The sequence below is a fragment of the Brassica oleracea genome, chromosome C5 (assembly GCF_000695525.1).
Source record: "Brassica oleracea var. oleracea cultivar TO1000 chromosome C5, BOL, whole genome shotgun sequence".
In the NCBI taxonomy this organism is placed as follows: domain Eukaryota; kingdom Viridiplantae; phylum Streptophyta; class Magnoliopsida; order Brassicales; family Brassicaceae; genus Brassica; species Brassica oleracea.
In genome coordinates, this window is record NC_027752.1 from 35,851,643 (window position 1) to 35,872,247 (window position 20,605).

Genomic DNA, 20,605 nt, shown 5'->3' on the forward strand with positions numbered 1-20,605 from the left:
TTTTTTCGGATTTTTTTTTTCCGTTTGTGTGTTGTGAGGAAGAGAGTCGTGAGAAATGACATATATAGAGAAATTTTCGAGTTGGGTTGTTGAAATATAACAACGATTTTACAAGGAATATTTTACATGGATTTTACATGGTTTTAACATAATATTTACAACGACTTTATGACGAAATTAGGTAAGTTAAAGCGCATTGAATACACGTTTTCACCTAAATATAACGGTAACATGATTCGTTGTAATGTCGATGTAATGATTACGACGTATTTCTCATTCCACGTATATTCGTCGTAAACTTACATGGATTTTACGAAAACTGTTCGTCGTAAACGCCATGTAAATTTACGACGAAATATCTTTGTTGTTATGGGCACGTTTTCTTGTAGTGATATGCATACAATCTCCGTTTTGCAAATTAGCAATTACACCACTCACAAAAGAATCATGCGAAATACAGGTTCTGACCAAACATGAATACAACCTAATAAATTTAGAAACAAACTTGAATATATATTTGCCAAATATCAAATCCTCCGCGAAGGGCGGGTCTCCCCCAGTAAATTTAGAAACAAACTTGAATATATATTTATTTCGTTCAAACTCGGTTATATAATTTAATTCGTATATCATGCTTACGAGTCGCGTGAAAATCATGGTTTACTTTAAAGCATATTCAAATGTTCATACCACTTTTGTAACCTATATTAATTTACATCCATAAAAGTTACAATTCACTTTTTGAAAATAAAAAATAAAAACTTTTCGAAGACAGTTAGACAGGGCATCCTCAATTTATATTCAAATGTATATAGTATATACCCACTTTACGATCTTATTTTATAGAGATGACCGTTCAACCAAAATGCCTTTAGTTTCAGATAATATGGGTCAACCGTTTGAATGTATGATGTTGGTTTATGTATATGTAGCTTCATTTGATTTCTACAGCCTACAGCCTACATACATAGGCCTGGGACTTATTATCCGAGATCCGGATTCGATCCGAGATCCGCTCCGGATCCGCTCCGAAAATAGGATATCCGGGGTGTCCGGATCCGAATCCGGATAGTAAAATCTTAGATCCGTGCAAACCGAATCCGGATCCGGATATCTTAATTTTTAGGTCCGGATATCCGGATCCGGATCCGTATTTTTAAAATACATTAAATTTTTATATTTTATTAATATTTATATTTGATATATTAATATTTATACATGAATTAATCTTATAATATTATATTTTAGTTTTTACAATATTATAAACATATATAAATATATTTATAAATATTTAATTTATGTATTATATTAAAAAAAAATTGTATTTTTTGTTAAAAAAAATTATTTTATTTATTTTGACGGATCCGGATCCGGATATCCGCGGATAATAGAATATCGAGACGGATATCCGAAACCCGGATATCCGGAAACCACGAATCCGGATCCGGATATTAAATCCACGGATCCGACGGATCCGGATCCGGATCCGGATACCCTAAATTTCCCGGATATCCGGATCCGTCCCAGGGCTAATACACACACACGTATATATATGTATCCCATTTATTATCTGCTCAATTCAAATTTTAACTGGTAAGTAGTATACATATATACAGTAGTCATGAAACTTGTCGCCTGCTGCTTGAATCGGCTACAAACATTAATATACATAGACGACGGTCAAACTATAGATGATCTGCAATCACTGAATACAATATTTGTTCACAATGATAAGCATGCATACACATGATTCATGTCGAATCTAACAAAAAAAAACTTTTTATATATATAATATATGTATATAAGTTTCCTCTGTGAACATATATACTAGACAAAACCACAACTAACTATAACTGGTCCACAAATCCACCCATAGCTTAGTTTAAGTAGGAGCTTTCAACGTACAGCACATGCCACATGCATGTCTCCTTATGTAATGATATTGATTTGGACAAGAACTTTCCCATATATATTTACAATCCACAAAAAGTAGTTCTGTGATTTCCCATACTCCAGTTGTGAATGGGATGGAGTAGACGCTTTTTCTCATAAGAAAGCGCAGATTATTTTTCCTACCAAAAACATAAAATCATGTTTTCCATCATAAATAAATAAAATTGGTTTTCTCATGTATATATAATTTAAGATAAAATTAACAAACTGTTGTTTCGAAAAAAAATAACAAACTGTAACATGTAACAAAGTATTTGGATACCCGCGGATAACCCTAAAATTAGAGGTTTGATTTTGAGTTGTCCTAATGGTTTAGGTTTTATTCAGATTTTTCATAGTAGGGGATACTAGGAATTTTATGGGCGAGCTTTTTTCGGGTTCGGGTATGGTAGGTTTTTTTCCCCATGACAACATCCCTAAGCTCAATGTGTATGATGGGTAAGATTATACTTTGGTGTTCTGTAACGAGTGCAAAAATTGAAGCCCATTATTACTAGATTTATACGGATTTTAGCAATTATAATAAAGAAAAAAATAGGAAAGAAACTTTCAAATATTAGTCTTTTTAGAAAAAAAATATTTTTATAATTTCTTTTGGCATCTGCCTGTTAATAAATAGTTTCACATTTTAAAGTATTTTGATTTAATTAAATATGAATATTATTTGGTTCAAAAACACCAATGAAGATACTTTAAGGATGAAGCTCTTTTTATATGAAAAATAAAAATCATTAGATATTTTACTTCCAAATGTCACTATGTCACTAGCTTAGTTTTTTTATTAAAAAAATTGCTGTTTAATAAAACTACATTACAATATAAATATAAAATCTCTGAGATAATATGAGGTTCTCTAGGATTGAGAAGTGTGAGATTTTTTTAGATTTTTTATGAGAACTCTATATATAAAATCTGTCCCCTAAGAATATATGTAGCAAACTAAGATGGGACATCGAAGGCGCAGTAGACTTGATCAGCAAAAAATACACATCAGATTATTCATAACAGTATAACACCAGCGGATGACACTGGCCACTAACACAATAGCTTATCTGAAGCCCAATAGCATTTGAGCCTAAGTATTTGTAAGAACTGAGAAAGAGGAAACTATATAACGTTTTTCTTAAGTCCTATATATATAGAGAAGCTGTGCCCTAAGAATAATATCGAAACTAAGATGAGAGAAGACAGAAAAGTCAAAGGAGCTGCAGACAAGATCAGCAATTTACCAGATGTGATCCTCCAACACATACTCTGCTTTGCTCCGACCACCAAAGTAGCCATCAGTACTTCCCTCTTGTCTAGACGATGGAGGCATGTATGGTGCGAGGCAATCTATCTCCTTAGATGTAGATACACTGACGCCCGATCCGGTAATAGAAACCCTAACTCGCTACACAGCTTCCAAGACAAAGAGTTTTCAGCTCCCTGAATTAGCATGTAAATGTTCTCAGTGCTGAAAATGATGGTTGAACAAAAGGTATACCTGTTTATTTGCATGTAAATATTATCAGTGTAGTGTTTGTTGTTGGATCATGTCTCTTTCTGTTCTTGATTGAAAGTTTTGATTCAAAGTCCATACCAAGTAACTTCACAACACAAGATTCATAATCTTTTTCTATTTAAAGTCCATATAAAGTTTCACTCTTTTTATTCATAACACTAAATTTTATTCACAGCACCGTTGTTTTTTATTTTTTTATGAAAATTTAAAACAATTGCTACACATATTTTACTAATCTTTGTTTGGATGTGATGAAGACAACAACTGAACTCGGATTATTCTTTCAAATTATTATCGTTTATTTTACTAATCTTTGTTTTTATTTTTTATGTTTTTATTTTAAAATCAATGTTTAAAATGTTATCTTATACTATGTTTTAAGAAAAAAATTAAGTTTAATAAGAAAAATAAAAAAAATAGTATTTAATTAAATAATGGACTTACAATGGAACAAGTAAAATTTTGGGTCTCTTAATCTAGTTTCTTAATTCACTTTTACAATAAAAAAAATAAGATAACGGTGCTCTTACTAGTCGAGAACCCTAAATATAAAAGCTGTGCCCTAATGATAATTAATATTGCAAACAAAGATGACAGACGACAGGAAGATCGAAGGAGCTGAAGACTTGATCAGCAATTTACCAGATGTGATCCTCCAACACATACTCTGCTTTGTTCCGACCACCAAAGATGCCATCAGTACTTCCCTCTTGTCTAGACGATGGAGGTATGTATGGTGCGAGGTACCTTCCCTATCCTTAGATGTCGGTACACTGACGACTGCAGCTTGGGTAAACGAAGCCCTAACTCGCTACACAGCTCCCAAGACAAAGAGTTTTCACCTCACAATAAAATACGTGATGAAGAACATACCATACATGGACACGTGGATCAAGTTCGCCATGTCACACAACGTTGAGAATCTTTCCCTGAATTTCCTTCATTATTATGGAGGGTATAAGCTTCCTGATTTCTTCTACAACAGTTCGTCTGTCAAGCAACTCAACATTACGTCATGCTGTTATAAACATACGATTGTTCCTGCCGAGTGCACTGTGTCTTGGACATCCTTGCGGAACTTATCATTGACTTGTTGTAGTCTCCCTGACGAATCCATGGCCAAGATTCTATCGGGTTGTCCGATCCTTGAGAATCTTTCCCTGAATTTCCTTCGTCGACGTCATCATTAATTATGACTATAAGCAGCTTCCTGATTTCTTCTGTAACACTTCTTCTTTCAAACGACTCAACATTACGTCATGCTGTTATAACCATACCATTGTTCCTCCCGAGTGCACTGTGTCTTGGACATCCTTGCACAAGTTATCCTTGAGATTTTGCACTCTCTTTGATGAATCCATGGCTAAGATTCTATCCGGTTGTCCGGTTCTCGAATACTTAAAATTGTATCACTGCGGTGAACTAAATGTTCTTGATCTCAGCCAATCTCCACGTCTGAGAACATTGGAAGTAATACGTAACATGACGGTTCGGGGGCCAAGACAGATTGTGGCACCACACATCCATTGTCTCAGATTGTATGACCCTCAGTTATCATCATCTACTTTGGTTGATGTAGCTTCGGTTAATTTCCTGTGTCTTATTGAACTCTGACTTCAACGCTAATTTTCTCCAAGTCGTGGTGTTAAAGATGCTAGATAAGTTAAAGAACGCAGAGAAGCTTAAGCTTGGGAGAACCTTTATTCAGGTACATATGGCATCGTATCAATGTCTTTTATATGGATTATTTCCTCATTAGGCGTTGAATTTATATAAGTTCTCTAAGAATGTTTGAACTGTTCATTCTATTAGATTTTATCTCTTGCTGAGATTCGTGGTGTTCCTCTCCCGATGCTCAAGGTCAAAGCATTGACTCTTGATACAAAGATCTGTCAGTATGTTATTCCTGGCATACAAAGACTGTTACAAAACTCACCTGATTTAGAGAAGCTAGTAGTAGGTGGAAGGGCTCGCTTCCGCATGCCACCGGTATATATAATTTACCATTAACCTAGCTCTCTTTTTTCAGCTATCATATAGTTCGAATATATATATATATATATTTTGTATTTTCTATAATACAGGTGGAGTCTCTTGACAAATACTTGAAATTAGAAGGCTTTAACGTGAACAAATGCTCTTGGAACGAAGAGCACTGCGTGGATGCAAAATTAGAGCATGTGGCTTCATTAGTGGAACTTTTGCTTATAAACTGTACAGAGAAATTAGATAAGATTGTCCTACTGTTGGATGAACGTTACCTTAAGTTTAAAACTGAAGACCTGATGACTGCAACACTTTCTCACAACAACAATGTCACCATTGTGCTGATCTCTTCCACCAACAAGCCAAGCCGAAGACATCAGAGGATTGGTGAATCATAGAGGGGGTTATAAAGTCTTTGAGTGTCATTGAACATTTAATTTTTGTTTTTATGCAACTTGTATGTCTACTTTATTGCTTGCGATTTTAAATTTGTACTCGAAGCATGGAATCAAACTCGAAGAGCATATGATATGGAACCAGTGAGGCTTAGAACCTGAGAAGGAGAGACTTTATTCATCACCTCTTTCACGGTGATCAATATCAAACTATGATCTAAAATAACTCATATATTTTGCGCGGGATCACCTACAGTACGAAAAGACATACAAAACTTACTCAAAAACTCACTTATTTTGAAGTTGGTCGGTCATGGAAGCTTTGGCTATACTCCTGTTGAAAAGTGTGAAATCATCGATGTCGAAAGGGATGACCACGGAGCGTTCTAGTTGTTCGGAGGGATTGCCACGGTGGCTTGGTTTTTCTTTTATAGTTTCTTACGGGAGACGCAAGGGAGGATGCTTGAGGACGATATGGATGAGCTTTTTAGTGGCTTTAGGTGGAGAGACTTCAAGGGTAAGCTTAGAAACTCGAACCAGGAGGTTGAGATTGGACCAAACAAACACTGAGCTTTCTGTCTTTTATAGGAAATATGTTTCTTTTAAAAAAATAAAACACAAATACTTGCGAGACAAGTCAAATCATTTTGAAGGGTTCTTTAAGCCCACAAAAGAACAAATTTACAGCATGTAATGTAATAAAGTTTAGGGACAACTGGTGAAGAAAGAGAGGTGATGGGAGGAGAGACACGTTCCACCATTGTTTGAACTCAAAATGCATTCTTCCGGGAGAGATACTCTCCTTAGCATTCACACCCTGTAGACCTCTGCTGATTGCTTGTCCCAACATCGATTGTGTCTGGCAAGTATCTAGAGAGAGAGAAAAAAAAAAAGACAAAACGTTGAGACCAAACTCGTATGTATGTATGTATGTATGGAGTCGGATTTGTAATGAAACTTACAGCTCTTCCTCTTCTCCGCTCTTCAGCGCGTTCTTGGCAATGCATTGGAAAGCTTCCTCCACATTGGTGCCTTCCTTAGCAGAGGTCTCAAAGTAGGGAATGTTTCCCTTGGAAGCACACCAAGCTTTAGCCTTCTTCTCTGATACCTGTGATAACAGTCAGTCAACATTAATGATACATCTCAGAGACATTCATGTCACAATGGAGAATGAAGTAAAGCACATCATACCACTCTGCTGTTTCCACCATCCACGTCGACCTTGTTTCCGATAAGAACAAACGGGAAATTCTCTGGATCCGATGGACTCGCCTGTAAGAGGCATTGCGTTAATGCTTTGTCTATTGTGAGAGGTGAGGAAGAGCTTGAATGTGTACCTGGATCAGAAACTCTTCTCTCCAGTTGTTGAGATTGTCAAAAGATTTCATGGAGTTGACATCATATACAAGAACACAGCAATCAGCACCCCTGTAAAAAGCTACACCAAGGCTCTGGAACCTTTCCTGTCCAGCTGTGTCCCAGATCTGTAATAACCCATCCATTGACAGAAACACACACATAAACAAGTGAGCTTTGTTCAAGCAAAGAGGGTAGCCGTAGCTCCCACAAATGTGAAAGGTTGACCACTGTGATCACAATCCTTGGGACAGTTTAGAGCTATTCTTATTTGTGGTTGATAGTTATCAAGAAAAGCAATTCAGAACCACATGAAATTATCCTAGTGCCTTGTCTTATTCAAAAAACTAATTACTGATTGCCTGACACTAGCACAAAAGTATGTCAATATTATAGGTAGCATGATTCACGAGAAAGGTAAGCGTGGAAGTTTCTGGCAGAAACTGATTAGGTACTTGGCGTTTTTCAAACCAACACCTCGCAGAGTCAAAAACTATTTAAAAAAAAAAAAATTAATGTAATTCAGTGGCTCAAGTAAAGAACCTGTAAAGTGAAAAGACGATCTTCAAACTGGACTTCCTTAGTCAAGAAGTCAGCTCCAATGGTGGCCTTGTACTGGTTGCTGAACTTTTTATTAACATATCTGAAGTTAATCGTGTTAAACCAAAAACAATAGCGAAAACACATGTCGACTTTCGAGAAAGATCCACCCAAAAAACATATTAAAGGGACCAAAGAATCTGTTTATCCATACCAACTACTACAGTATTACTTGTTAGTCAACTGGAAACAAAAGAAGGATACTGATTCATCAAAGATGTTTTCCCCACCCTGCAAAATCACAAATCATACAAGTTCAGATTTAGTTTTCACTCAAATGAAGATAACATAAAAACATCTATCTATGATGATTACACCATGATCCTGTCTCACTTTCAACAAAACCAGTATGATCCTGAATGTTAAGCAAAACTCTCAGTTTTCTCCCACAAAAAAAATACAGGCAAGAACATGAATAACCCTCAGTTTGCAAAACTACATGTTAAATCAAGAGCCAAAATATAAACAAAGAAAACATAAAATAAACTGAAAAAACAATCTACAGACTCAAGAACGTGGTAAAGTAAAACTCAAGTTGAAAACGTCCAAGTTCGAGACTAGGTCAGCTCAATTTTTTTTCAACTTAGCCTCGTAAAGTTGTGGTCTTTGATGAACAACACGAAAGTAAACCTCAATATCAAAATTCAGCATGATACTAAGAGATAAATCAACAAATCATACGAGTATCTAAACCCACAGGAAACGATTTAGACAAAATCCTGCTTAAATCTCTAAACCCAGACGATAAAGCCACTCAATATACTCATCGTAAAAACATCAAATCACGTACGATGAGCAAATACAAACATAGAGAAAAAAAGAATCTGGGGGCAGAAGAAACCTAACCCGCTATCGCCGAGGATGATGACTTTGAGAAGGGTACGCCTACGGGACGGCATCGTATCGGATCTAGAACAGATTCTACGATCTCTGTCTCTGGTATCTTCTGTGGAAGAGGACGGTGTTTTTCTCTCTGGGACCTGGAGAGTCTAAGCTGTCCCTGATCTGTCTTGTAATTTCTCTTAGGCGAGACTCGTGTTTTGTCTTTTTATAGCAAAAGCGAATCATTATGTTCCTTGTCATTTCATTATATAATTCATATGGAAATGGCAAACAGCTCTCGTAGCTCAGTTGGTTAGAGCACCCGTTTAGTAAGCGGGAGGTCTTGAGTTCGACTCTCAACGAGAGCATTTCCTTAAAATAATTTGCTTTTTCCCTACATGTTGTTATTGTTTCTTTTCACTGTGTTGTTCATTTAACACTAAATCTTTATTAATTTTGCTGAGTAACAAGTTATGATGAAGATCCATGGTTACAAAAGGTGGTACATAAAAGTGATAACAAAAACTTCATTTTGAGTAATCGGTTGTTTTGCTAGTTTATCAGCCACTTTGTTTCCATTTCTTCTTGTCCATAGGAACCGAACATCAGCAAACTTCTTACTCCACCACATTACTTCTCCAACCCAATTGTATCCATCAAAATAAAGAATACGACTATTCATAATGTTTATTACCGTCTTACAGTTACATTCAAATTCAATATTTTTGTAACCTCTAGCACAACTATTTTGCATCAAAGGCTTTTTTAACTTTCTTTCAGGTACCTTGATCCGTTCTTCTATAGAAGCCGTTAAAGTCTCGGAAAACCCAACCCGCTTGTGGACATATGTGTTAGGATCAATGAAGGAGCCATCGACGTTACATTTGATCCATCCCTTCTTTGGCTTTCTCCATTTCATATGATAACACTATAGTTAAGTCGGTTAATCCTCAATGACGCATGATCTTCAAATTGCATCATCAAGGGCCTGATGTAATACTTTCCTGAGTTTCCTCCAATGTATTTTTGTTGTTGGAAAATGAGTATATTCCTACTTTTCTAAATTCTCCATCATATCCAAAGAGACAGACAAGTCTTGTAAATGACATAAATTACTTGAATAACTACAAAGACGGCATGCCTCGATCTTCTCTTCTAAAGTAGTAGTAGTTAAGCTAATTATGTGGTTCGATATACCTGAAGCTCGCCATATACGTTGGGCATGTGTACATTCAAAGAAAACATGTAGTTTTGTTTCTTCAGCTTGACAACATCTTTGACATTGGGTAGGATGTGTAATATGTCGTCTGTGAAGATTATTCTTCGTAGCCAAACTCTTACTCTTAGATACATACGCCACAGGATATTTTTAAATTTTTGGGGAAATATTTGTCTTCCAAATCCTCTGTTTCAGCATAATATTTCCACAAAATAGGCGTGATTTCTTCATTTGTAGAGAGATAATTACTTAACCAGTAAGGTCAGCCGTCAGATAGAAAAAAAAGAGATTTTTTGTGACCTTGCGCTGGTGGCTTCTTGAGCACCGGCGCTGGGATTTCTCTTTTAATAGTTTTATCTTCTTCGTTCTTTTCTTATGGCTTTATTTTGGATTTTTTCTCCTAAATTTTCGGGATATTTTCGTTTTCCGCTGGCTTTTGTAATTGGAGATATGTTCGTTTTTCTCCGTTTTATTGTTGTAATGGTTATCGCAGATTGTTCGACGGGTTCAAGAGTAAACTTTTCGGAAGGGATCTCCTCCGGAACAGCTTTAACCAAAGAAAAAAATATATCTTTATCTAGAGAACTTTTCTCGTGTAGGCAACGCAAGTGACTGCAGCCCTTTGTGATGCGGGAAATCACTTTGATTGTTAACAACCGTGAAAAAAGATCAGCTTGATATCAATGTATTGTCATCATCCAACCAATATTCGGTCTGGATTTCATCATTGATTTCTCTTGTAATCGTAATTGTCATATCATATTTTTGGTCGGGTTAGATTGTTTTCTTAAGAGCATGTTTTGGCTTTCTTGATGCAATGTACCATATCAAATATTATGTTATTGTCTTTGAAAGACAATATTGAATAAAAGAAAACCTTAGACGGAAAAAAAAATTACTTAACCAGTAAAAAACATTTAACTCGGAAAAATTTTCTAATATAGCTTTTTTTAGTTTATCCTTACAAAAATAGCGTTCAACGAAGAAAATTACCAAAATAAGTTTTATTAAAGGATAAAATATGTTTTTACCCTATATTAATTAATCTAGACTTAGTTTTAAAGTTAAATGGATGAGATTTTGGGGATAAAAATCGAATTTCAAAAATAAAAAAAAAATTAAAAAAAATTAGTTTAGTCATTTTCTGCTTCAATAGCTATTTTTGTGACAAAAACTTAAAATGTCTATCTGAGAAAATTGCCCTTTAACTAAATACAAACCATCTTCATTATTGTGTCATCCTAAGAGGTCGAGTTTGGAAAATGAGCATAATTTGATGTTTAGAATTGACATCTTCCTCTACGACCATTTCTATAATTTTCTGTTCATCCCATGATTTTCCGTCCAAAGAGAACAACTAATTCACTTCGTCCAACTTATCTCCTTGTAATCTTGGTCTTGGTGGACGTGGTGGATGATCTGAAGATCCACGGATCCGTCCAAATATAATTAGGTTTCCATCGTCTACTATAAAACGCATTCCCTTACATACTAAATCTCTCCTATATAGAATTGATTTCCAAGCATATGAAGATTTTTTTTGCACTGAAGATATTCTCAGGAAATGCTTCTCTTTAATTAATCTGCCCATTAAACAATTAGGATGTTGTAAGCTTTTTCATACTTGTCTTCCAAGTAATGCTTGATTAAATCGTTATAAATCCCTAAATTCTAGGCCAATTTTAGTAGTGTTCCAAAAATCTCTTCACACACTTAATCTGAAAATGTTCTTAGAGTAAATTGATATTGTCAATGCCACTGCTTTTAACAACACTTCCTTACTACCTTGCCAAAAAAATATCTGATTTCATCCTTGTGTAGCCTTAACCTTATCTATGATATAGGTAAACCAATCATTTTATTTTCTAATAAACACATCGAGTTTTTTTTACTGTAATTATTTTTTTTTCTTTTGCAAATATAGTTGAAGGTGCATAATCTGCATGGCTGTATTAAACCCCAAATATAGACTCTACAAAAAGAAGAAATTATTAGGAATTAGCAATTCAGAAAATCAAAAAAAAAAACGAAAACGAAAAAAATCTCTTAAAATTAGAATTTGGAACACACACAATGAGTTTTTTGTGTTTCTATTTCTTCAATTTTCATCTCTCTCTTACGAAAATCTTAAAGAGGGAGCTTCCAGATAATTAAAAGAAATATTTTTTTAAAAAGGAACATCCAAAGAGATTATGGCGGAGGGGCAATCCGACAGCAACAACAATCAACAGCAATCTCCTCCTTCTCCTAATTCCTCCTCCTCCTCCTCCTCTCCTCCTTCACCACCTTCTTCAGACTCACAACCTCCACCATCACAACAACAAGGAAACAATAACAACAACAACAATGGTGGAAACAATGATAACAACAACAAGAATGGTAATAACAACAATGGTGGAAACAAAGACAACAACAACAACAATGGTGGAAACAATGACAACAACAACAGCAATGGTAATAACAACAATGATGGCAATAATGGTAACAAAAACAATGGCAATAATAACAACAATGGTAATAACAACAAGGGGAATAACAATGACAACAACAACAACAACAACAACAAGGGGAATACTAATAGCAACAAAAACAATAACGGAGGAAGCAAAAACCGTTCGCCTCCGCCTCCTTCTAAAAATTCCGGCCGTAACTCTCCTCCGAAATCTCTGTCTCCTCCTAAATCAAGCCGTGGTGGCTCTAAATCCTCACGTAACGACACACCCAACATGGGTGCTATTATAGGAATTGCAGCTTCTGCTGGATTGTTGCTTCTTGTCATGATCTTGTTCTGCGTCTGTTGTTGTCGTAAGAAGAAAAAAAAGAAGAATCAAATGCCTTACTATGCAAGCAACGGTTTCAACGGTAAGACTATATTGGTCAACACCAAGTCACTAACCTCAACCCTAGTTTGTCCTTGTTTAGAACTATTTCTTGTGCACCAAGCTACTTGAATTAATAACCTAACACATTAAAATCTTCTTACCTTCAAACCACAGTTGTAAGTTTGTGGGTTTCACATCTCATGGGAACTTGATTCTCAGGCAGAGTTTTACATATTTGAATATTATGATCTATTGTGGAAAACTATTAAAATTTGTTTATTGTCACCCAAGAAACAAGGGGAAAACTAAGTCTTTTTTTTTTTACCTTAGGTGCGAGTGGCCAATACCAACAACAGCAACAACAATACAATAACCAAAGCGATCATGTAATGAACGTAGGGAACAACAACTGGATGAATTCACCTCCTCCACCACCTCCTGGAACCTGGCAACCGACGCAACCAATGCCCGTCTCAGGCGGTCTTAACAGCAGCGACATGAGCTCAAACTACTCAGGCCCACACGGTCCAGCTCTACCACCACCACACCCTTCAGTGGCTCTAGGTTTCAACCAGAGCACATTCACCTACGACGAGCTAGCCGCAGCAACGCAAGGCTTCTCTCAAGCGAGACTGTTAGGGCAAGGCGGGTTCGGGTATGTTCACAAGGGGATACTTCCAAATGGTAAAGAGATCGCTGTGAAGAGTCTTAAAGCAGGAAGCGGACAAGGAGAGCGAGAGTTTCAGGCTGAGGTGGATATCATTAGCCGAGTTCACCATCGGTTTCTTGTGTCTCTTGTTGGTTATTGTATTGCAGGAGGGCAGAGGATGTTGGTTTATGAGTTCTTGCCTAATGACACGCTTGAGTTTCATCTCCATGGTAAAAGTGGTGTTATTCTTGGTTGGACTACAAGGCTCAGGATTGCTTTGGGATCAGCTAAAGGGCTTGCTTACTTACATGAAGATTGTGAGTCAAAAACAAAAACTCTTATATATTTGATCTTTTCTAGGTTTAACTAGAGATGTAATCAAATTTTGTGTAATCAGGTCATCCGAAGATCATTCATCGAGACATTAAAGCTTCAAATATTCTTCTTGATGAATCCTTTGAAGCCAAGGTATGCTTATGATTAGGCATGCGGCTTATAACGGACCAAACTAACCAAAATTATCCGAAATTTCAAACCAAAATAACCGTCACAACCAAAATAATCCAAATTTAACCAAAACTTTAACAAAAATATGATCCAAATCAAAAACTTCAGTTAGTTTGGTAAAAAAATTAAAAAAAAAAATGAACTATCCGAATACCAAACCAAACTGTTTTTGGTTCAATTCGGCAAGATTTTGGTCGAACCAAACTACTAGAATTCAAACTACCCGAACCCGCATGCCTGATTATGATCTTGAATTACAGTGCTTTCAGACTCTGTGTTTATTTATAACTGGACTGGTTTAAATCTTCAGGTTGCAGACTTTGGGTTAGCCAAGCTATCTCAGGACAATGTTACACATGTGTCCACTCGTATCATGGGAACATTCGGGTAATAAAGAAACGCTAAACCAGCTGATGAAAGATCTCACTCAAGAATCTTTTTCTCTAAACAAGAATCTCTTGGGCTTGAATCAAATGGCAGGTACTTAGCTCCAGAGTATGCGTCAAGCGGGAAACTAACAGATAGATCAGATGTTTTCTCCTTTGGAGTGATGCTTCTAGAGCTCATTACCGGACGCCGACCTGTTGATCTCACTGGTGAAATGGAAGACAGCTTGGTCGATTGGGTCAGTACCATATATATACTACAATCACCACAAAGTTATAGTCTTTGTAACCTAATCATCCTACACAAACTATGTTTACTTTCTTAAACAGGCAAGACCCTTATGCATAAACGCAGCTCAAGACGGAGACTACAGTGAACTAGCTGATCCACGCCTCGAGAACCAATACGAGCCTAATGAGATGGCCCGAATGGTGGCTTGTGCCGCTGCAGCCGTCAGACACTCAGCTAGACGCAGGCCTAAGATGAGCCAGGTAAAGAGTCTTTAACAACAAAAATGAATCATATCACAAATGGGTAAACGTTGTGAGTGGCTTTATGATTCTAACAGATTGTTCGAGCTCTGGAGGGAGATGCATCGCTAGACGATCTAAACGAAGGAGGGAAACCTGGACAGAGCTCTAACCTCGCGAGGGGATCAAGCTCGGACTATGACTCGAGCACTTACAGTGCTGATATGAGGAAGTTCAGGAAAACAGCGTTGGACAGCCAAGAGTACGGTGCAAGCAGTGAGTATGGAAACACGAACGAGTACGAGCAGCGACGAAATTAGTAGAGGAGGAGTAACATAACAACTACTAGACAAGAGCTTTGACTTAGCTTTTTAGATTCAAGCAAGCAACCAACCTTTCTCTGTTTATGTTTTGTTTCCTTATGAAACACTTTACAGCTCTTTTATTTTTATTTTTTGTCAGATTCTGACCGTTGTGCATTTACGTTTGTGTCTGCATGAAGAAAGATACAATCAAAAGATTGTGATTAATTGATTATTTAATTCTCTGCTAGTGTTTGAAACATGAGATGAACAAAGAGAGCAATGTAGCTCAAGACTTGAATTCAGATTCAAAGTTTCGAACTTTTCGTGATCCCTTGTTTCTACATCAAGCTGAAGACTTGGGTTCGTGAAAAGATTCGAACTTCTTGTGATCCCTTCTAAGCTGAAGACTAACGAATGATAAAAATCAGAAGGGTAAAGTAAAAAATAACGAAATAGCCACTAGAAACAGAGGATGACAACAGAGAAGGAGATCATGAAAGTGTAAAGAAGGATCAAGAACCCAAAGTAGAGAGCCCAGTTTCTCTTAAACTTGCCAAAGTAGCTATCCGGTGGCTCCTGATACGGAACTTCCAGATCCCAAGCAGCAGCGGAGGCTGAGACCTCGTCTTCTCCGCCGCCACCGAGGCAGAAATCTCCCGCGGCTATGCGCGACTTGATGAAACGGAGCTTGTGCGTGGCGAGGCCGAGAGTGAGCTTGTGGCAGCGGCGCTGGTACTTGAAGCCGTTGATGCAGCGGAGGGTTTGAGCTACGGAGACGTAGAAGAAGAGATGGGAGAAGGAGAGGAGGACGATTGGCGCCCAGCAGTGGCGGCAGCCGAGACGGCCTGAGGGCTGTGAGAGGGAGAAGAAGATGAGGGCGAGGAAGATGAAGAAGAGCTGGAATAGCTTGTGGAGCTTCTTCTTCTGGTGGTCGATGGCTCGTTTTTTCTCTAGAGTTTTCTCGAAGTGGAGCTGGATTATGGTGTTTAGGGCTTGGAGGGCTGTCTCTTTGGGGATGAATGGTTGGTTCTGCTGGTCAATCTCGTCCTCGTAGTCCGCCATTGGAGGAGGACTGAGAACTTGAGAAGAGAGACAAGAGTGCGTTTGTGTTGTGGAGAGAGAGAGAGTTTGGGATTGAGTGTGTGAACATGTGGGTGTGGTTCGTATCTCTAGACACATTTGTATTATTACCATATCCAACATACATCTCATCTCAACGGTGTTATTAATAAATGGAGTTTGGTTTTTGTCACAACAAGTCTTTTGAGAATAATAGTAAAGATTGTGTTCTCTGCCTGATAAAACATGGACAAATGCTAGTGGGTAGTTTCAACATGTTTCTGCATTTGTCTTAAACCAAAGACTGGATTTTGATTCCCATTGTGATAAGGAAGAAAAAAAAAGCCCATTCATTAAGTGATTGAGATCTAAGAGTAAGAAGTAATTCTGTGAGCACAAAGAAATTAAAATACAGACAGACTATAAAGTAGAGGTAGCATAAGAGAATAAGAGTTTGTTTCCATGTCTCATTGTTTCCAACATTACGTCCCCTCACTTTCTTCCATTGCTTCTTCATGTTGGGCACAGGGTTTGTCATCAGAAGAGCGCAGCTGAGTGGATTCAGCCTGAAAGGTGTATAAAGATTTATCAGTCTCACAGATTCATCAAAGTCAATACAGTAGAGAAGAAGATAATCTGCATCTACAAACTAGTCAAAGTGTTGTACTTGGCCATTGAAATAACAGTTAAAAGCAAGTCTAAGCTCCATTCCATAAGAGTACTAATACTATGCCCAAAACCAAACCAATTACTCATGAAGGATCTTTCAAGATCTAAGCTAATGTACTTGATAGAGACTCAGGAACTTCAAAAGAAGCTAAAACCTTTAAAGATATACTCACCTTGTTTCTCTATCTATCTGTGGATGTTGAGCATGGCTTTAGCCTCCTTCTCCTGCTCAACCAAATCATCACTAGCATACTCTCTAAGCAACTCCATCTTCTTCTTCTGCAGCACCATCTTCTCAATCTCCTTCTCATCAGGCAAGGGAACATGAACCACAAACTCCCTCTCCTTCTCCTCCTCTTTCTCCCTCTCCTTCCTCTCCTCCTCCACCACATCCTCCTCCTCCTCAAACAACACCTCCTTCGCAGCTCCAACGCTCACAACCTCCGCCGCCCCCTTCCTCGCCTCCTTCCTAACCTCATCCAGCCTCCGCCACTCCTCCACCTCCCTCCTCCTCATCTCCCCCTCCGCACTCCTCTCCAGCCCCTCCAACACCCCATCCTCCTCATCCCTATAACCATAGTAGCTAGCGTCTATCCTCTTATAGATATCATACCTCGTCCTCCTCTTCCTCAGCTCAGGCGGCTTCTCGAAAAGCTCTCTCACACCAGGAAGCTTCTTCGCCGCGCCGAAGTAACGGTAGCCAGGGCCACGTCCGCTAGTGTTGGGAACGTCGATGATGTTTCCTTCGAGATCCGTCATCTTCGCGCCGTGTCTGTTGTAATTAGGACCTCCCAGCTCGACGATCCGTCGCTCCCAGTGCCATCTCTCTCTCAAGAGCTTGTTGATCTCGTCGTTGAGGTCGCGGAGGCGGTGCTCGCCTAGTCCTTCGTTCTGGATCTCGGCGACTTTGCGGCTGATCTCTCGCATGATTTGGTGCCTCCATTTGTCCGCGTCTGCGAGATCTCTGCACTCGGAGGCGAGGTAAGGTCGACGCTCCTTTGGTTTCTTGTTCTCGGACTCTTTCATGGTGACGAACCTGTTGAGCATCGACTGCGCTTTCTCCTCGTTACGAGCCATCTTGGATCTTCGGAGTTACGATTACAGTAGAAGAAGAAGTAAGTAGCAAGCGAATCGACTCTTCTGTAAGCTTGTTTCGATCTTAAACCCTAATTTGGAGGACCAAGGAGCGACGGGGAAGGGGACGAAGATAGATTTGAAGATGTGATAGTTCCGGGATACTAAATTTTTTTTTAGTTTCATCTTTTATTTTATCAATCCTACGGCCCAGTTTACTAACCCATATTTCTTATTTACAAGGCCCGTTTATGGAGTAAGTGCTTGTATGACTTGGTTTGTTGTGAATTTCGGAATGAATAATTTAAAAGAAATTTGAGCATGTATTTAATACTAATAGTTAATGATTTCTTTTTAGGAATATTGAACACCTTTTCTGTTTTAGTGAACTTTGAAGAACAAGTTTTCTAATAATATATAGGATTTTTAACGTTAAAACCCCTCAAGTATGTTTTTTTTTGGATAAAAACCCACAAACTAAGTATTGAACGAAAAAAACCCTAAACTAATTTTATTTAATGAATTAAACCATAACAGGTCATAATTATCATTACTACCGGTAAATCTTTAGTTTAGAAGTTTCTACATTAAGTAAACATAGTTGAGGTGTTTTACCATTTAAAATAAAATCAAAATCAAAATTTTATAATATTATCTACAAATTAGTAGCTTAAATTTTCAAAATTAGCATTTTTAATTTTTATTTTGTAAATATATGAGTTTTATGTGTTTTTAACATCAACATTATATATGTATAAATTAAAAATGTAAAAACCTAGAAAATGTAATAAAAATTATATCTTATCTAATAAAAATGTAATAATAAATCTTTAGATAATTTTTAACATGTAAAAAACAAGAAAATGTAATAAAATTATATCTTATCTAATAAAAATATAATAATAAATCTTATATCTTATCTAATAAAAATATAATAATAAATCTTTAGATAATTTTTATTATATTTTCTGGGTTTTTACATTTTCAATTTATACATATATAATGTTGAGTTAAAAACACATCAAACTCATATATTTACAAGAAAAAAATTAAAATGTCAATTTTGAAAATTTAAGTTACTAATTTTTAGATAAGTGGAGTGGTCCAAATCTTTTATATATTACTCAAGTCCTTTACATATTTTCACATCCTGCTATTTAATTTGGTCCGGAAATAGTCCCATCATTTCACGAATTTTTGGTCTAATGAAGGCTCGATGTCTTAGGAACCTCTAGAGAAAAGCATGTAATATTTAAGGGTTTTGGACCACTCCACTTATCACCAACTGATTTTTTTGTTGGAAGCCCGGATACATAGTTGAAGCTCTCCTTGTGATTTGATCAACTCAAGCGTGAGCTGGAAGTGGCGGACCAATAATAAGAAACTCTATCAATTTCCACACTGTATGTTTGTCACTGATATTCCCTCACTCACTATTTTGTAGATAACATCAACGATTTCGCTGGAATGTTTGAGTTTTGGAGAATCCTTTGAAGAGTAGTCATGTATTCTCCGTTATTCCATGTCGTTCGCTGTTATTGGTTTATATATTTTGATTGATTTAGAAATTTATATAGTATTTATAAATCCAAGTAAAATATGTAAATCCGGAGGTTTTTCTTCGGATTTGAGTTTTTGTATTTTTAACTAAAAAATCTAAACAAATCCATTATAAAATCAAATATATTAGTAAATCCGTACGATTGAATAACATTTGATTTAATATAGAATTTATGAATCATTAAACCAATAACACATGATTTTAATACAGATTTTAAAATCACAGAACCAATAACAGTAGATTTAGTTCGAATTTTCAAATCTATTAAAATACAATAACTAATAACCCCTAGTTAACATTTTAGCGGCTTAAAGCATTTTGATTCAAATATGGCATTAAACTAAAATATTTTTATAATTTATTTTTATTAATATATACATCATTGAAATGAAAATAATATAAAAATATATTAATCATCACTAAAATATGTTGATTTTGTTTAGTATATGTTAAAATAATACTTTAAATTGAGTAGTTTGGGTATGTCAAAATAATTTGTTTCTAGCTTTACAAGCGTGAAACATCATTTCTAAAAATAAATTGTTGACTTTAATTACAATTTTTTTAGTTATTAGTTGTAGACTAATAATATATTGGTTGGAATTATTTAGAAAGATGGTTTTAAAGTTTAGAAACATATATGTTGAAAATGACTGGTCAACAAAGAAACAAAAATGAAGTAAAATAGGAGAATGATAATTATTGAGTAAAATAATTATCAATGTAAAAAGAAAATAGTTTAAACAAAATAAATTAATAAACCAAAACAAAAATTGATATTACCTTCCCGATTATATTCGTAACAAGACTCTAGCCAGTAAAGAGAATAATGAACAATTAATCATCTTACTTCAGCAAAACGTATATAAAACATGTGGTTCAACAATTTTGTGACTTTTTTAGACAAATAAGAAGTGTTAAAAAACTTATTTTTGTTACGAAAGTAAACAAAAGCGGCCACCGTAATGTTAATAATTAAAGATGTGGATCCCGCTGCACTATTTGTACAGTAAATTTTCTTCTATATATACGAACGTTTGCGTTCGTTTATAATGCACACCTAAAAAAACACTTCTATTCTATTCTCTCTCTGTATCAGTGTTATTTCTTTCTACGGGTATAAAATTTTGCCCTTATTTAAATTCCTGCGATACAAATAAATTCCAGTTCTTTTTTATAACACGTTATCAGCACGATCACTCTGCGATTCGGTAAAATTTATTTATATCATTTATACCCTGTTATAATGGTCGGTATACCGCCTCTA

General features: G+C 36.4%; 4 protein-coding genes, 1 non-coding gene and 1 pseudogene across 5 annotated transcripts; 3 read left to right on the forward strand and 3 right to left on the reverse strand.

The window, feature by feature from the left end:
• Nucleotides 1–4,047: 4,047 nt before the first annotated feature.
• LOC106345141 lies at nucleotides 4,048–5,841 on the forward strand (annotated as a pseudogene).
• Nucleotides 5,842–6,418: 577 nt separating this feature from the next.
• On the reverse strand, nucleotides 6,419–8,804 carry LOC106343309 (ras-related protein RABG3f). The gene is made up of 7 exons (XM_013782482.1): nucleotides 8,641–8,804; nucleotides 7,999–8,025; nucleotides 7,738–7,837; nucleotides 7,176–7,322; nucleotides 7,030–7,110; nucleotides 6,801–6,946; nucleotides 6,419–6,708 (listed from the first exon to the last, which is right to left on the reverse strand). Exons 1-7 carry the CDS (start codon nucleotides 8,691–8,693, stop codon nucleotides 6,642–6,644), a joined length of 621 nt encoding a protein of 206 aa, XP_013637936.1. The 5' UTR covers nucleotides 8,694–8,804; the 3' UTR covers nucleotides 6,419–6,641.
• Nucleotides 8,805–8,910: 106 nt separating this feature from the next.
• Nucleotides 8,911–8,984, forward strand: TRNAT-AGU. Its single transcript has one exon. It is a non-coding gene; the product is annotated as a tRNA-Thr (tRNA).
• Nucleotides 8,985–11,950: 2,966 nt separating this feature from the next.
• Nucleotides 11,951–15,054, forward strand: LOC106343308 (putative proline-rich receptor-like protein kinase PERK6). The gene is made up of 7 exons (XM_013782481.1): nucleotides 11,951–12,697; nucleotides 12,988–13,623; nucleotides 13,704–13,774; nucleotides 14,124–14,200; nucleotides 14,294–14,438; nucleotides 14,530–14,691; nucleotides 14,769–15,054. The coding sequence occupies exons 1-7, from the start codon at nucleotides 12,028–12,030 to the stop codon at nucleotides 14,988–14,990; spliced, it is 1,983 nt and encodes a 660-aa protein (XP_013637935.1). The 5' UTR covers nucleotides 11,951–12,027; the 3' UTR covers nucleotides 14,991–15,054.
• Nucleotides 15,055–15,234: 180 nt separating this feature from the next.
• Nucleotides 15,235–16,180, reverse strand: LOC106295865. Its single transcript, XM_013731857.1, has one exon. The coding sequence runs from the start codon at nucleotides 16,176–16,178 to the stop codon at nucleotides 15,435–15,437; it is 744 nt and encodes a 247-aa protein (XP_013587311.1). The 5' UTR covers nucleotides 16,179–16,180; the 3' UTR covers nucleotides 15,235–15,434.
• A 181-nt stretch (nucleotides 16,181–16,361) lies between these two features.
• Nucleotides 16,362–17,932, reverse strand: LOC106295864 (pre-mRNA-splicing factor ISY1 homolog). Its single transcript, XM_013731856.1, has 2 exons — nucleotides 16,877–17,932; nucleotides 16,362–16,600 (listed from the first exon to the last, which is right to left on the reverse strand). Exon 1 carries the CDS (start codon nucleotides 17,778–17,780, stop codon nucleotides 16,890–16,892), a length of 891 nt encoding a protein of 296 aa, XP_013587310.1. The 5' UTR covers nucleotides 17,781–17,932; the 3' UTR covers nucleotides 16,362–16,600; nucleotides 16,877–16,889.
• Between the last annotated feature and the right edge of the window lie 2,673 nt (nucleotides 17,933–20,605).